This window comes from Myxocyprinus asiaticus, chromosome 23 (genome assembly GCF_019703515.2).
Source record: "Myxocyprinus asiaticus isolate MX2 ecotype Aquarium Trade chromosome 23, UBuf_Myxa_2, whole genome shotgun sequence".
NCBI classification, from domain to species: domain Eukaryota; kingdom Metazoa; phylum Chordata; class Actinopteri; order Cypriniformes; family Catostomidae; genus Myxocyprinus; species Myxocyprinus asiaticus.
Genome location: NC_059366.1, coordinates 19,146,515 through 19,163,451, shown reverse-complemented (window position 1 = coordinate 19,163,451; position 16,937 = coordinate 19,146,515). Strand labels below are relative to the sequence as shown.

Genomic DNA, 16,937 nt, shown 5'->3' with positions numbered 1-16,937 from the left:
AGGTTAATGACATCAAATCTTTGAAAGATATTTAGATTTAAATATATAAGGTATAATATGAGGCACTTAGTAGCAAGTCAACTAGATATCCATAAACAGAACTCTATAACCTGCTTTGTTTTCTTAGTTATATCTGTGAAATGTGTTTGCACTTATACTCAGACTTTCTACACATTTTCTGCTATTTCCCTGTTTTCAGTGCACTTGTTAATGGAGACTGCTGCGGCATTATTTAAATTAATGTATGACCAATACGAACTGATCGCTTTACTGTACATACAGTATCAGTCAGACGGCTTTTCCTCTCTTAGTGGTTCTTGGCCAAAATAAGCGGCAATATGCTCTAGACCTTTTGCCCTTTAGTCAAAGGTCTGTGTATGCGAGACTATTCCATGACTTTGGCGGTACCAGTTGAACATTAGTTACAGTAGGACTGACAAACATCACAGGTTGTTTTCAGCCAAGCTTGTGTACATAAATTATTTTCTGCAGTTAGCTGTTTAGAAAACTTTATCTGCGCCACTTTTTGGTCACACAAAGTCAGCAATGAGCCAAAAAAACTGGTACCCACACATTTACAGAAAACAAGCTGTGGAGTATGGAGTAAGTGGAAGATTTAAAAATTTTCTGGTGAAAAAAAGGTTGTTACTTTTATTAAAAGGCAGACAAAATTTAATTGGTCGCACACATCTTAAATATCGACTAGACCTTCTATTAAGCTTTGGCTTTGCTACTGAAAATATTAATGCATTGTTTCACCTTACCCTTTCTATTTCCATCTAAATTAGTATTCAACATTGAGAACACGGTAATAGACTTATTAAACACTAAAATTCAGATTACATGAGCATATTTTAATTAAAAGTTTTTTTAAACAATCAAGATCATTCATGGAAAAAGTAGGTAACCTCCATGATAATGACTTCCAGTCAAGAAAAATCAAGAAAAACAGTTATATGACCCAAAAGATAGCTCCGAATGGACCAAAAATGGTGCAAAAAAAAAAAAAAGAAAAACTCTCACAATATAGAAGAGTATAATATCATGAAAAGCCTGTACAGTATGTGGTCTGCATGCACTTTTGTGCTTAACATGAATGTCAATGTATGCAGAGACAGAAAACAAACAACAGAAAAACTCACATTTTTCAGGAGGGGTTATTGTGATCGTCTGAGCTGTGAACTCTTCATCAAAATATCTGGTATCTGTCTCTGATGACACCTGAGGCTTGAAGGGAGGTATCAGCTGAGGAAGGAAGGAAGCAGGATGAAAAAACAAGAAGCACCTGTTTGTGCAGACCTGACATTGCATATAATACTATAGCAAGCTAGAGGGTTCAATCTAACCCCTTTGAACTGCACCTCCTCTGTCTACCATTGTGTTCATGCGACAGTGACACAGAAACGCAACCTCTGCAGCGGAGCTTTGTGTTAACATGTATGACTGAAACTAATTTGGTATTGTGCTCTTAAAGGGATAGTTCACCCAAAATGTTTATTTTTTTCATAATTTACCTCACTGAGACTGGAACACAAAAATAGATGTTCAGCAGAATGTCTGAGCTGCTCCATTCCATACGATTAAAGTGGATGGGGACTAGGGGCTGTCAAGGTCCAAAGAGGACAAAAATGCACCATAAAAGCATAATTAAAGTAGTCCATATGACTTGTGTGCTATATTCCAAGTATTCTAAACATATAAAACCACTTTGTCTGAGGAAAGACTGAAAAGTAAGTTGTTATTCACCCAAAATCTCGCCTTGATTTTCGAAAGACATGAGATAATTTTCATTTTTGGGTGAAATAGTTTTTTAAATGGTAGGACAGAATAAAATCTTCAACAACCTTTTTATCATAGACATCCTGCCAGTCGATTCCAGTAAAAAAATTATGTCGCATAATTTCCTTAGCATCATCCGGACCTCCACCAAGTCTGTGAGTGTGCAAGGAAAAAACAAAAGGAATGGAACAGGTATTTAGTAAGAATGCAACTGATGGTCTAATCTCAGTTCCCAGTCTAAATAAACTCGTGTTATACAAGTTAAATATAGAAAACTGTACCACATGGCCAAAAGTATGTAGACACCCCCTTCTTTATGGCTAATTTCAGCTAAACCCATTGTAAAAGGGGCATAAAATCAAGCATACAGTCATGCAACCTCCTTAGACAAACATTTTTAATAAAGGAGGATATATTACTATTTCTGTTCCAGCAAGACAATGCCCCTGTGCACAAAGCGATAAAGACATGTTTAGTGAGCCTGGTGTAGACAAACTTGACTAGCCTGCACAAAGCCCAGACCTGAACCCCACTGAACACCTTTAGGATGAATGGGAACACAGACTGCAAGTCAAGCCCCATCGCTCAACATTAGACCTAAACCTCAATGATGCTTTTGTGTCTGAATGGAAGCAAATCTCCATAGCAATGTTCCAGCATCTAGTGTGAAAGCCTTCCCAAAAGAATGGAAGCTGTAGCAGCAAAGGAAGGTCCAACTTCCTTTAAAGCCAATGGTTTTGAGTGTGGTGTGATGTTTGGGTGTCCACATAATTTTTGGCCAAGAAGTGTGGCAATTGGAATGCATAAAGACAGCAAACTGATCCCCGTTGTGATAAATGCTACTAGAAGATAAGCCGCGAGGTTTGTACCTCTTGTTGGGGTCTTTGATGAGCAGGCCTGACAGCAGGGACTTGGCGTCAGCAGAGAGCGTCCTGGGGAACTTGATGTCCTCCATTAGGATGAGCTCAAAGAGCTTCTCATGGTCCTGATTGTAGAAAGGCAGTCGGCCACACATCATCTCATACATGACCACACCCAGACCCCACCAGTCCACCGCACGCCCGTAATCATTGTCCTCCAGCACCTGAGGATAAACACATATATATATACACATCAAACATGGGATTTTTTTTTATATTTTTTATATTGTCCATGAATGCTTCAAACACATGTATATAGTGGCCTCAAAAATATTTGGACACTTACAAATGTATGAATGTCATCATTGCATTATATAACAGCATGTCAAATCAAGGGGCATTTTTGTTTAAAAAAAGATAGTAAAAAACACATTTTTCAAGCAAAACATTTTACACATTATCAATAATAAAAAGTATTTGGAGCAGTTAGTTTAAATGAAATTGTAAAAATGGCTCAGAAAAGTAGTTAGTTCTGAGAAAAGCTCTATCATCATTTGTTTGCAGAAGCCACTTGGTTTGATATTATGTATCTAATACAATGAGATGAAATATTTGTGTGAATTAAGTATACAAATATTTTTGTGGCCCATTTGGAGTCATTCCCCAACACACTCACACACTTGCTCAAACATACGAGCATTTAACATCTGTTATAGTATAGTGTATACTTTTCAAATTTGCAAATTACTGTACAAAAATACATTTTATTAACCCTTATGCACTGTTCATCATTAAATCACGTTCCAGTTGTTCCCGGTCAAAAGTGACCGGAAACAATAAACGTGTTATTGTTTTTAATTGTTATGAATGAAATGTAACATCTCTAAATTAAATCATGTAAAAGTACTTAAGTTGTGCATTTTGGGTGGGTTTGGGGCTTTTTAGACCTAATTTTTTTTATTTTATTTACTAATTTATTCACGTATATGACTGTAACGATGTAAGGAATGGGCAAGGAGGAGGCGGGAGCCGGCTAACCAGTCAACGTAAAGTGTAATGATAAAACTCAACATAAAACAAACATAAACAAACACAGACACACATGCAATGTGGCCACGTGCATCTCTCTCTCTCTCTCTCTAACTGGCGCATCTGGCTAGTCTTTATCCCCCTCCCCGCTGATTAGCCCGATTCAGGGCTGGCCGTGTGTTGTCACGGCCCGGCCCCACTCTCCTCCTCGTCACACTCTTCCATCGCCCGACTCAGGCCGGGAAAACCCCCAGCATGACGCACTCCCCTCCCCTCACTTCCTGGAGGAGGGGGCGTTGCCCTTCCAGCCATGCCTGCCAGCAGGTCATCCCCACCTTTTGGAGCCCTGGGAGAGGGGAGGGAAAGGGGAGCGGGAAAGAGCGAGGCAGAGTGACAGAGAGAGAGAGAGGAGAGAGAGAGAAAACTTGCTCGCTGGCTCCTGGACGCGCTGTCACCTGGTCCTCAACCGCTCCTCCGCTCTCTGGCGGACACCAGCTCGCTCCTCCTTTGGCGGACGGCAGCGAGTCCTCTTGCCCCCGGTGGACAGAACAGCTCCTCCCTCTCTTTTTTAGATTTTATATAAAAATAATGAAAAAATCTGTGATTTTTAGTGTTTCCCATTCATTTCCTATGGTGATCACTTTTGACCGGGAACAGTACAAGTGTAACTTTTTTTTCTACCACTTAGACTGATCGAATCAACTACAATTTCTTTGTGTGTGTTCAGATAACAAATGGACAAAACGTTACCAAGTCTCGTACCCGTCAGATAAAGGAAACCAGTTTTATTGAAGAAACAAAATTGATTTTGGTCAAAAATGACCGATCAGTGCATGAGGGATAACTGTGAATTTTATTATTTATAATAGATGTTTAGTGCTAAATATTAGTATGCCATATATTATATTAACATAATATACATTCACAGCACTGTTCTACCAGTGTATAAACACTTAATAAGCTCCCAAAAGTATAGACAACACAAAGAGCATAGAATGTTTTTAGAGTAAGTTGCTTACTTATTTCACCTATTACATTTTACCTCCAACAAGAGTCATTACAGCTGCAGGAGAGTTTCTGAATTAGTCATATTATATGTATATCAGTAGCTGATAGTGGCAGCATTTCACACACCCTCATTGTAGCGCCTCTCTTCACCAAACCTCTGACAGCCGAGCCAGCTCTCTCTCTCTAACCAATCAGCTTTAGACTGATAAAAGCGGCATACCATTCTCCATTATAAGCATAGCAGGTCAAAGGTGACCCAAACCCAGCCACAATACATTTGGAACCTGGAAGCACAGTCCTAAAATACCTGACACCGCTAGATCAAAGCTGTGCTTTTGGGCAAGCGTCCCACCCCAATTATCGAGGATGACCATCCACACCTTACACGAACCCTTCGGAGGCTAGATGGCAGAAACGAGGCAGCTGGAATTTGCATCCGATGGAGAGGCAGCTCTTCAGAGAGGAGAGTCCTGATTAATACGTTTGACTAATGACAAGGCCGACTGGCTGAGAGCCAGTTAAACATATGCTCAGAGTGGTGTTATAATGATGTCTTCTCTATGATCTTTAAAAACAGGCAGACCTGCATGAGTCAACAGCAGTCTTCATTAGTCTATGTCTGATTAGCAAACACAATGTGAATGGCCATGTGTGCAGGAAGGCTTCATACAGCAAGATGGGTGTAAATGTTGTTCACCTTCATGTGTAACTTTTGACTATGCCAATGCATAGTCAAATTCTCAAAATGAGGTTAAAGGTGAATGCAGGTGACACTAGATTGTTGGATTCATGTGCTGAAATCGATATCTAAAGGTACATTCACCCCAAAAAAGAAAATTGGGCTATCTACTCAAGCTGTTGGTTGTTTTGTGAATTATCTTTCTGTCAAAACCCAGTGTGTGCACATAAATGGCTCTAATTAAACTATTACCTGTTGTTAAAGGTGTTCCTCAAGGGTCAGTTTAAGGTCTAATTTTATTCACTATATATACACAGTGGCCAAAAGTTTGGAATAATGTACAGATTTGGCTGTTTCAGAAGGAAATTGGTACTTTAATTCACCAAAGTGGCATTCAACTGATCACAAAGTATAGTCAGGACATTACTGATGTAAAAAACAGCACCATCACTATTTGAAAAAAGTCATTTTTTATCAAATCTAGACAGGCCCCATTTCCAGGAGCCATCACTCCAACACCTTATCCTTGAGTAATCATGCTAAATTGCTAATTCGGTACTAGAAAATCACTTGCCACCATATCAAACACAGTTGAAAGCTATTTGGTTCGTTAAATGAAGCTTAACATTGTCTTTGTGTTTGTTTTTGAGTTGCCACGGTATGCAATAGACTGGCATGTCTTAAGGTCAATATTAGGTAAAAAATGGCAAAAATAGAAACAGCTTTCTCTATAAACTCGTCAGTCAATCATTGTTTTGAGGAATGAAGGCTATACAATGCTTGAAATCGCCAAAAAAACTGAAGATTTCATACAAAGGTGTACACTACAGTCTTCAAAGACAAAGGACTGGCTCTAACAAGGACAGAAAGAGATGTGGAAGGCCAGATGTACAACTAAACAAGAGGATAAGTACATCAGAGTCTCTAGTTTGAGAAATAGACACCTCACGTGTCCTCAGCTGACAGCTTCATTGAATTCTACCCGCTCAACACCAGTTTCATGTACAACAGTAAAGAGAAGACTCAGGGGTGCAGGCCTTATGGGAAGAATTGCAAAGATGCAGACAAAACAAAATAATGTACTATTGTGGCTTTTCACATTATTCAACCAGAAACACAGATCTAAAATTTGAATTCTCTACAATTTTCAAACATATATTGAGAGGAGGTCAGCTGATCACACTGAGATTGACTGAATGCAAGAGTAAATGGCCTCTTTTCGTGTATCCGGGTTTAGAATGTGGAAGACTACGATAGCAGGGTAAACTTGTATAGCAGTGAATTGGAGACCACAGCAAATATAATTTTTGCTTACACATTTGCTCCAATAGCAAAAGGAAAAATCCACTATGACACTTTCACAGCTCTCCAAAAGAAAGAAATAGTGAGCATGGATTACAGCAGTAAGAAGAGAGGAAAAACTGCCTCAGCAGCTGTATTAGAAACATCATTTTCAGCCTTATTCCAGGTTAATATAATACAAAGAATATTGTTATACCTTTTCACTAAATAATTAAAAAATTACAAATATAAAAAGAGGTTGCTAGATTTACGCTGATAAATAAGGCAGAAATGCATCATCACTGTCTGTGAAAAGGGTCCATTTCTTGAGAACTGTATATTTGATTCTACTCTGTATTTGTGAGAGTAATACAGAGTGTGATCTTTGCTGAATTAAATCAGAATGAATGTGTGCTTGTATGTACACAATGAAAGTGAAAATGAAAGCGTGTATGTGAATTTTATTCAATTTAATTGTTCATTGTGATTACTTTTGTTATTTATAAATGTAATTATATTTTGAACAACGATGTCTTGTAATAATGCTGTAGCCGCTGTTTAATAATAACAATAAGTCACTTGAGGCTGTATGTTACAATCATTTTACCCCAGTAAAGGGGTGCTGCATTAATAAGTGCAAGTAAAAGTGTGCAAGAACTATACAGGTGTAAAGAAAGTGTGTGAGTATGTGCCCAGAGCAGGACAGCACTTTGTGCTCTGGAACCGAGCACAAGTGTAAATGTGTACTGAACAGAACATAAGGGCTCTCTCTGTGTTTGCATTTATGTGTGTGCGTGTCACGTATGGTTGGATTGTGCTGTTTGTCCTGGGAGTGTACGTGAGCAGCTCGGCTGCAGGCAGGGATGCGATTAATGCACACAGAGCCAGTTGGGGTCTCCCCGTTCCAGAGCCACAGGCGAGGAGGAGCGGCCGCAGGGGAGGAACAGGCCCCTGCTCGGACAGCCATGTGGCAGGGCTGCTGCTCCCAGGACTGGGGCCTTTGGCAAGGCTGGCCAGGGAGGGAGTGGGACAGAGAGCCTGTGGCTCTACCAGCCCAGTTCCCCAGCAGGGCAGTGGAACAGACAGCCTCCATCAGCTTATTCCACTTTGGCCCGGGCTACATGAGGATGCTAACACACTTGCACACAGACCCGTGGATAGGGTTGTGCAAAGTGCATACAAATATTTGCACACATAAACATGTTTGGATGATCGCAGTATGTATGTATGCTTACCTAGTGCTTAGCAGCTGTATGCATTCTGTAGCATGAAAGCTACTGCTATCAGAGACAGGGCACTCATATACATATCATTGGGAGAAAAAGTAACACAAAAAATGGCAGCTGTAATCCCGCCTTACAGTAAGAGCCAATCAGCTTTTTGTTAGAGGCATCAACATGTTGGTAGTCCCCTCTTACAGTTAAAGCTTCACTATGTACGATTTTTTTGTCAGAAATGAAAAAAAATTAATTAATGAGCAAGTACACCAACAATTTGTAGGTTGGTCTATTTGCCTGCTAGTTAAGTTATAATAGTTTCCACTGTTTGACGTTATCTGATATGACTAGCAATCGTTATGTCTATGTCATCGTTGCCTAACTGTCATGCTATTTACTTTAAAACTGTTGTTTTCAATAAGTGAAAACAACAGCAGAAGATATGCTACTTACCTGATCATAAGGCATATTTCTTGGATATTCGTCTTTTTCTTCCTTTCGCTATTTATTTATTTATTTTTAAGGGAGGGGGCGAGTTTTGATGACATTAGTGAAATTCGCTCTGATAAGTTGATCACCTGTAACCATGATTACACCGGTGCTCCTCAAACCATCTGATTCATCCGCGCAGAAGTGCAGAGCCAAAGCCCAACTCACATAATAACCAAAACAATGTCCTTCACATATAACTTGCAGTTTTATGCTTAAACAGCTAGAGGACCAAAAGTTACATACTTTAAAAGAGCACCCACTTTATATTATGTGTCTTTAACTATGCACTTACATATAAATTAAGTATTTGATACAATATACAGTGTTCTTACATTGTACTTACACTTAATGTACCTGCATGTATTGTACACTGTTGACCCTACCCCTAACCATCCTAAACCTCCCAAAACCCTACCCTAAACCTATAAGTACCCCAACCTCACTAGCTGCAAATGTTAATCACCTGTTTATTCGAGAACGCATTTGCGCATTACCTAGACCAGCCAGAAAAATAGTACTTTTGTTGTGCAATTTGAGCTAAAGAAGCACAATTTGCAATGTTATGATTTGAAATATACACCAATCAGCCACAACATTAGGTAAACCCGAGACGTGGAAGTACGCGTCCTTCAGGTCTACCATCGCTAACCAATCTTGATGTGAACGGTGTTTTGTTCATGATGACACTTAATATATTTATATGAATCTATTATATTACATACCTCTTTATACAATTGAATAAGCAAATGCAGCATCAGCTTTCTTATATAGTGACTGAGGTGTAACTTTTCTTAAATGTACTTTCAAGGACAGTTAGAGACTACGGTGTGTTTGGATGCTATGCAAACAGTTCAAAGCAAAGGCAGAAAGCATCTGTTCCCTTACAGATCAGAGTGTATTTGAATAACAGACAAACGAAATTTAAAATATATTATTTATAAAAGATTACATTTAATTGAAGCACCACCTGTACTTAGCAGGTGAGGAAAAAGGGGCTTTCCTCACCCCCCACCCCCATATTAACAAATACTTGGAAACTATAGGTACATTTCTTTTGAAAGCACCAGCAATCTCATGACCACTTCTTATGTAGGTCTCCCTCATGCCGCCAAAACAGTGCCAACCCGCATCACAGATAAGCATTCTGAGATGATATTCTTCTTACCACAATTGTACAGAGTGTTTATTTGAGTTACCGCAGACTTTGTCAGTTCGAATCAGTCTGGCCATTCTCTGTTGTCCTCTCTCATCAACAAGGCGTTTCCGTCCGCAGAACTGCTCGGCAGGTGGTTTTAATGTTGAGGCTGATCATTGTATTTTTTAAATGTAATCTCTGCTATCATTTTTGTAGATTTCTGTTTTTTTCCCCACTCAAGCTGTACATGTACGACTGAAGAGTTGCACAGAGGCATTACAAATATGGCCACTGAGAGACCTGACTTGCTTTAAAGGGACTTTGCTGCTATCCTTGCACACCTGCATGCTGACAAACACATGCATGTCCTGTAAACTCATTTAGATAAAGCTTATGTGTGCTCTCAATCACACCTGGAAACCAGCAATAACAGAGTTTATTTGTTGCAAACACACTGTAGAAATTATTTAATTACTAAATACTCAAGATGTGACAGATGACATGCAGCTTGTAAAAACGATCAGTCATTAAGTAGCATTTCTGTAAATGTATGTTGATTCATTCTTGTTAACACTTAAAACATTTGGTGACCAAATTTTTAAGCAAACCTATTCCAATTTCACTCCTGTAACCCTAAAAAAAAATTCTACATATCTTTCAGACACTCACTCTCTCTCTCCTTTCTCTTTCCCTGTCTCTCTAATCCCCCTCCAGATCTTGGCACAGGCAGTGCTCTGTTATTTTTACACCAGTACGGCAGTATAGATTTCCAGGTTTCCCAGCCACCTTCTTCCAACCTTCCCCATCTGCCACCATCTGCCTCTGTTTAGCATGTACTTTTTTGTGCAATCACATACTCTTGTGAAAAATAACCAACACTCAAATCATCTCCTGGCACAGCGGCCAGGCTGAGCAAAACAAAATGTTGCGCCAAATTGTCTTCCGTACTTTTTCGAGTGGAATCTATCTCCCCCTCACTCCCGCTGCCGCCCCCTGCTCACTCCCCCTCCTGTCTATAAATATGGATTTAGCCACTGCAATCTGGTCATCATGCACACCTCTGCTTGCACAGAAGTTTGGACAGCAAACTACGGATGAAGGAAAATAAAAAGTGATAATTATTTTTGCCATTGAAAAGACATGATCTGTGATTTAGTTTCATTAGACAGTATTTGTATTATTGATAAAAAAAATTATGGTAACATTTCATAAAGCCTGGATTTATAATGCATCGGGGTAACCTGCATGATAAATATAATATGCATAATAAAGGCATTCATAATTTATATTTACATTTATAATACACTTTGGAATCTGATATCCTTTCATAAATTATAGAAACCATAGTTATAATACATTATAATACTTACCTATTAATGCTTACACCTGTATACTGCATTATAATACATGATATGAGAAATTAAGGTTTTGTGTTTTAATGCATTAAACAGCATCCTGTATGGCATTAGAATTACTATGTATGTTATGCTATATATTTTATGTATGCATTATGCATGACATACATAGCAGTAATTAAAAATAGTACAAATATTAAAATGCATTATATTATTGCTTACAATTCTTCACAAGAACATACAATTGACTATAAGTAGTATTATAAGGCATTGCGAGCTTTTAAATAGCACTGTTACATAGAGCTCTGTGCATTAAAGCTAATATACTGTCCTGTACTTGTGATTCTCTCTACCAAACAAATTCTGTATAAAAAATACATTTTATTTCAATGTCACTGTAGTCTAATACAGGGTTTTTTAAACTTTTTGATGCTAAGGACCCCTAAATATGATGATACCCTTGGGAGGGACCCCCATCCTAATATATAAAGGCAATCTGCTGTAAAGGGAAACATTATGGGTTTCAGTTGTAAAAAAAAATATTGTGGTTAATCTCATGATTACTCTTTAAAAGACAGAACAAATATGTCAAGCAGCAATTTGGTAAATGTTAACTTTTTTACTTTTTAAGCAAAATTTTTGCACTTGTTTGGAATTTATCTGCAGACCCTCTAGCACACACTTGCAGTCCCTGTACCCTAGTTTGAAATTCCTTTTCTAAAACGCTTGATTATTTTTTATGCTTTGTGAACGGTGTTTTGTTCATGATGACAATTAATATATTTATATGAATCTATAATATTACATACCTCTTTATACAATTGAATAAGCAAATGCAGCATCAGCTTTCTTATATAGTGACTGAGGTGTAACTTTTCTTAAATGTACTTTCAAGGACAGTTAGAGACTACAGTGTGTTTGGATGCTATGCAAACAGTTCAAAGCAAAGGCAGAAAGCATCTGTTCCCTTACAGATCAGAGTGTATTTGAATAACAGACAAACAAAATTTAAAATATGTTATTTATAAAAGATTACATTTAATTGAAGCACCACCTGTACTTAGCAGGTGAGGAAAAAAGGGGCTTTCCTCACCACCCACCCCCATATTAACAAATACTTGGAAACTATAGGTACATTTCTTTTGAAAGCACCAGCAATCTCATGACCACTTCTTAGATATTACTTTAAATGAAATATTACCACTGTCATCACAAGTAGCTAAAGCTACTTTTCTACTAGGATCTCACTGAAATATCCTAGCCATCATACAGTAACTACTGTAGACTCTCATAACATTATTTGAGGTCATGAATCTGACTACTTTAAAAACAGCTGAGCATGTGTATGGTCTCCTGCTTATGTTCTGTTGTTTAATAATGTCAGTTTCTTTCTAGGATAGCAGCAGAATTTGTTATTGATGGATGTCTTTACCTCTGGTGCCAGATACTCTGGTGTCCCACAAAAGGTTTTCATGGTAGCAGCATCAGTGATTCCTTCCTTGCAGAGGCCAAAGTCTGTAATTTTGATGTGCCCGTCTTTATCAAGCATTAAGTTCTCCAGCTGGACAGAGAGGAAAAGAGAGTTAATTTGTTCAAAATTGAGATTTAAAAAATAACTGACCATTGGCACAGCTCTCCCAAAACGTACTTAGAGAAGTGTGAATTTATTTGCCGCTAGCGTCACCCAACTGAATAGTAAATAAACCTGTTCCCTATCTGTCACTCACTCTACATTGTCTCAATGTAGTGACACTAGGGGTCACTCTTGGGAGCCCCAAACACCTCTGATTTTGAAAAAAGGCCAATGGGAATTGGCGAATGGAATTTGCATGCCACTCCCCCGGACATCCGGGTATAAAAGTAGCTGGCTCGCAACCACTCATTCAGATTTTCTCTTCGGAGCCGAGCGGTTGAATTCAGCGAGCTGAATTACTCTGCCGATCCATTCACCTCGAATTGGATTGAATCCACCCACCGCTGTTGGATTTACAGCGCATTACAGCGGCTTCTCCCCAGGGGCGTTTCTAGGATTTGAGGAGGTTCGGGGCTTAGCGGGAGCGGGAGCATGGGGGGGGGGTCATATCACATGAACTTCAAACAAAATGTAGCAATATTATTGCGTAGCCAACATTTAAAATTACATTCAGGGCTACAGTCAAAACATACGGGGCTGAAGCCCTGGAAAAACTACCTGGCGACGCCAATGCTTCTCCCCCTCTTGCACTGGTGAAGTGCAGAGAATGCCCCTGGGTGCTTCAGCAGCTAAAAGAGTATATTCTTCCTACTGAAAGAGTATATTTTCCCTTCTAAAAGAGTGGCATTAACAGAGAGCATCTTTTTAAAGATGCCTCTCTGTTTGTGTGTATTTCCTGGTTGCGACAACACCGGCTCCGCCGCAGCCTGCCCCCGTGGCCACCCGCAGGAAGCAGACACCACCCGTCTCACGGCCGGCCGCCAAGAACCCGAGGAAGGCTTTGAAGCGCCCCTGAGATGGGCTACCCAGGCACGTGGAGACCTGCTGCAGGCCTAAAGATGGTAAGCAGACCACTCCATCCCCCGGTGGAGGGCCGGGAGGAGAATCCTTTGCCTTTTCTTTGATTCGCCGCATGCCCAAAGGGCTGCGGCACCTACACGTTCAGAAAAGGAGCGGTTTCCTCATTCCTTGGGTCACATATCTGGTGCTCACGGCCATCGTTATCACGACCACCGGCCACCGTTCCTTTATGGCAGGTATGGCGCCCAGCTGTGGCATAAACACGCCCATGCCAGGCCGATTCTGACGGACCTCGGGGACAACTTTCCTCCTCCCCCTCCCTGACCGGCCCTGTGGTGGGTATCCGGAGCCAGGTAAGTGCTTCGATGTTCCCAGGCTCAGCATGGCCACGAAGTCAGGGCTCCAGCCCCCACGATGTGGCGCCTCAGGCTCCGCCCCATTACGAGGCCCCACCCGCAGCTTGGGACCGTGGCTTGCGCTCCCCAACCCGTCAAAGTGGTTGATCAGGACCGTCCAACTCGGCTACGCGATTCAGTTCGCCAGGTGCCCACCCAGGTTCAATGGCGTCCACTTCGGTGAAGGGCGAGAACACCGCTACCCTGCGTGCGGAGATCGCTACCCTTCTGCGGAAGGGTGTGATAGAGCCTGTCCCTCCGGCCGAGATGAAGAAAGGGTTTTACAGCCCCTACTTCATCGTACCGAAGAAAGGTGGTGGGTTGTAGCCAATCTTGGACCTGCGAGTACTGAACTGGGCTTTGCACAGACTCCCGTTCAAGATGTTAACGCAAAATGCATTCTAGCGAGCATCCGGCATCAAGATTGGTTAGCGGTGGTAGACCTGAAGGACGCGTACTTCCACGTCTCGGTTTTACCTCGACACAGACCCTTCCTGCGGTTTGCTTTCGAGGACCGGGTGTACCAGTACAAGGTCCTCCCCTTTGGACTGTCCTTGTCCCCTCGCATCTTCACAAAGGTCCCAGACGCAGCCCTTGCCCCACTAAGGGAAGTGGACATCCGCATTCTCAACTATCTCGATGACTGGCTAATCCTAGCTCACTTTTGGGATGTGTTGTGTGCACACAGGACCTGGTGCTCATGCACCTCAGCCGGCTGGGGCTTCGGGTCAACTGGGAAAAGAGCAAGCTCTCCCCGGTTCAGAGCATCTCTTTTCTCGGTTTGGAGTTGGACTCAGTCTCGATGACAGCGCGCCTCACGAATGAGCATGCACAGTCGGTGCTGAACTGTCTGAAGGCATTAAGATGGAAAACAGTGGTCCCACTGAAAATTTTTCAGAGGCTCCTGGGGCATATGGCATCCTCAGCGGTGGCCACACTGCTCGGGTTGATGCATATGAGACCGCTTCAGCACTGGCTTCAGACTTGAGTACCGAGATGGGCATGGCGCCACGGGACACATCGCGTGGTCGTCACACCGATCTGTCGCCGCTTCTTCAGCCCTTGGACCGACCTAGCATTTCTACGGGCAGGGATTCCCCTAGAGCAGGTCTCCAGGCGTGTTGTGGTTATGATGGACAATTCCAAGATGGGCTGGGGTGCTGTATGCAATGGGCACGCAGCCACCGGCTCTTGGACTAGCCCGTGACTACGTTGGCACATCAACTGCCTCGAGTTGATGGCAGTACTGCTCGCCCTGTGGAGGCTCTGGCCGCTGATCCAGGGCAAGCATGTGTTGGTCCGGACGGACAACACGGTGACGGTAGCGCACATCAACCGCCAAGGTGGCCTATGCTTCCGTTGCATGTCACAACTCACCCACTGTATCCTCCTCTGGAGTCAGCAGCGCCTCAAGTCGCTGCGAGCCACTCACATCCCGGGCGACCTCAACACCGCAGCAGACGTGCTGTCACAACAGGTTACGCTCAGGGGAGAGTGGAGACTCCACCCCCAGGTGGTCCAGCTGATTTGGAGTCGATTCGGTCAAGCGCAGGTAGACCTGTTTGCTTCCTGGGAATTCTCCCACTGCCCGCTATGGTACGCCCTGACCGAGGCACCCCTCGGTATAGACGTGCTGGCACATAGCTGGCCCCCGGGACTACGCAAATATGCGTTTCCCAAGGTCAGGGAGGACGAGGAGCAGGTCGTCCTAGTAGCACCCTACTGGCCCACCCAGACGTGGTCCTCGTGACTGATTTGTTAGCCTGATGTTTAAACTTGTGTTTTAGACTGATGGATGTGTGTGAAAGATCGACTACAACAGTGGGACACTTCAGTTGAGTAAGCTACTGAATGTTGTTACATAAAAGACTATATTTTACATTTCTGTAATACTTTTAAATGTTTTATCATCTTCTTCATCTTAAAATCAAAAATCTGTTTGAGAACAGCATTAATACACAAAGAATCTGGTTTAATGCAAGAAATTCAATGCAGAACATCTGGGGCTATATTTAAATGAAGATGATTATTTATAATTTTTTGACATTAGTTAAGTGGAGGAGGATAGGATAGGAATAAATACAGTTTCATTGTGAATATAATTTACATTGTGTTTGTGTCATCATGTTGGTTAATTACACTAAACTTATTAGTGATTAGATATTAGCGAACTAAAGGACTTCTCCTGCTCACCACCAGAGGTCTCCCTCACCTGAGTTCTGAGAGCATTATAAACTACACTTCCCAGCATGCCTATCTGGACTGATTACACCCACACCTGTTCCCAATTCCATGGACTATTTAAGCCCTGTTCAAACTCAAGTCTATGCAAAGTCTTGTCTTGCCATTGCTAACATTTCTGAGTGGTTATTCTGTTGTTTTTGCCTGCCTGTGTTTGACTCCTGCCTGTTTACCCTCCGTTTGATTCTCTGCTGCCTGCCTCTTGATTACGTCTGTTTACCTGGATTTATACTTTGATTGTTTGCTGCCTGCCCTGAACCTTGCCTGTTTATGACCTCATCTCTCATCTGTCTATGCTGTTCTTTTGCTGGAGATTTACCCTGCTTATGATTTGCAACTTTTCTAATAAACCACACATGGATCTAAACCCCAGTTCTCCTGAGTCTCTTTTACAGAAGACTTCACCACCCACTGATCCAGCGGCACTCCTGCAATTATCTACAGAGGTTTCTGCTCAAGCAAATGTGTTGGTTGCTCACCAACAATAACTCGCCCGGCTGACTGCACTAACGGAGGAATTAGTAAAGACCTTACAAAACCTCCACATTCCAGCATCAGGCCAACCATCACAGGCACCCCAGCCAATTCCAGTAAATAACCCTTCCTCTCCTAACACCTTCACTGCCAACCCACGAATTGCTTTTCCGGAAGTGCAAGGGATTTTTGATGCAGTGTTCAATGTTTGTCAAACATCAGCCCACATTATATCCCTCTGATGACTTTTATTTGCTCTTTACTAACTGGAAGGGCTCTGGATTGGGCAACTGCAATGTGGTCCAATGAGGGATCGAGGTTCACCACTTTTGATAATTTTCTCCAGCGCTTCTGAGAAGTGTTCGAACATCCCGAGGGAGGAAAGGACGCTGGTGAGCTGTTACTCTCACTCCGACAGGGAAAAGACACCACTGCTGAGTTTGCGCTTTTATTCTGCACACTCGCCAGACTGTTTGGGTAGAGGACACACTTAAATGA

The 16,937-nt window shown here is 41.8% G+C and overlaps 1 protein-coding gene across 2 annotated transcripts in view; it reads right to left on the bottom strand.

Moving 5' to 3' along the window:
• Positions 1 to 16,937, bottom strand: part of LOC127413674 (RAC-gamma serine/threonine-protein kinase-like) — a 185,301-nt gene that overhangs the window by 7,366 nt on the left and 160,998 nt on the right. The window contains exons 9-12 of one of the 2 annotated variants that reach the window (XM_051650992.1): positions 12,268 to 12,396; positions 2,649 to 2,863; positions 1,845 to 1,932; positions 1,143 to 1,245 (exon numbers count right to left, since the gene is read on the bottom strand). In XM_051650992.1, the coding sequence (XP_051506952.1) occupies positions 1,143 to 1,245; positions 1,845 to 1,932; positions 2,649 to 2,863; positions 12,268 to 12,396 (535 nt within the window). The remainder of the gene's footprint in view (positions 1 to 1,142; positions 1,246 to 1,844; positions 1,933 to 2,648; positions 2,864 to 12,267; positions 12,397 to 16,937) is intronic. The other variant, XM_051650993.1, reaches the window with a different exon arrangement.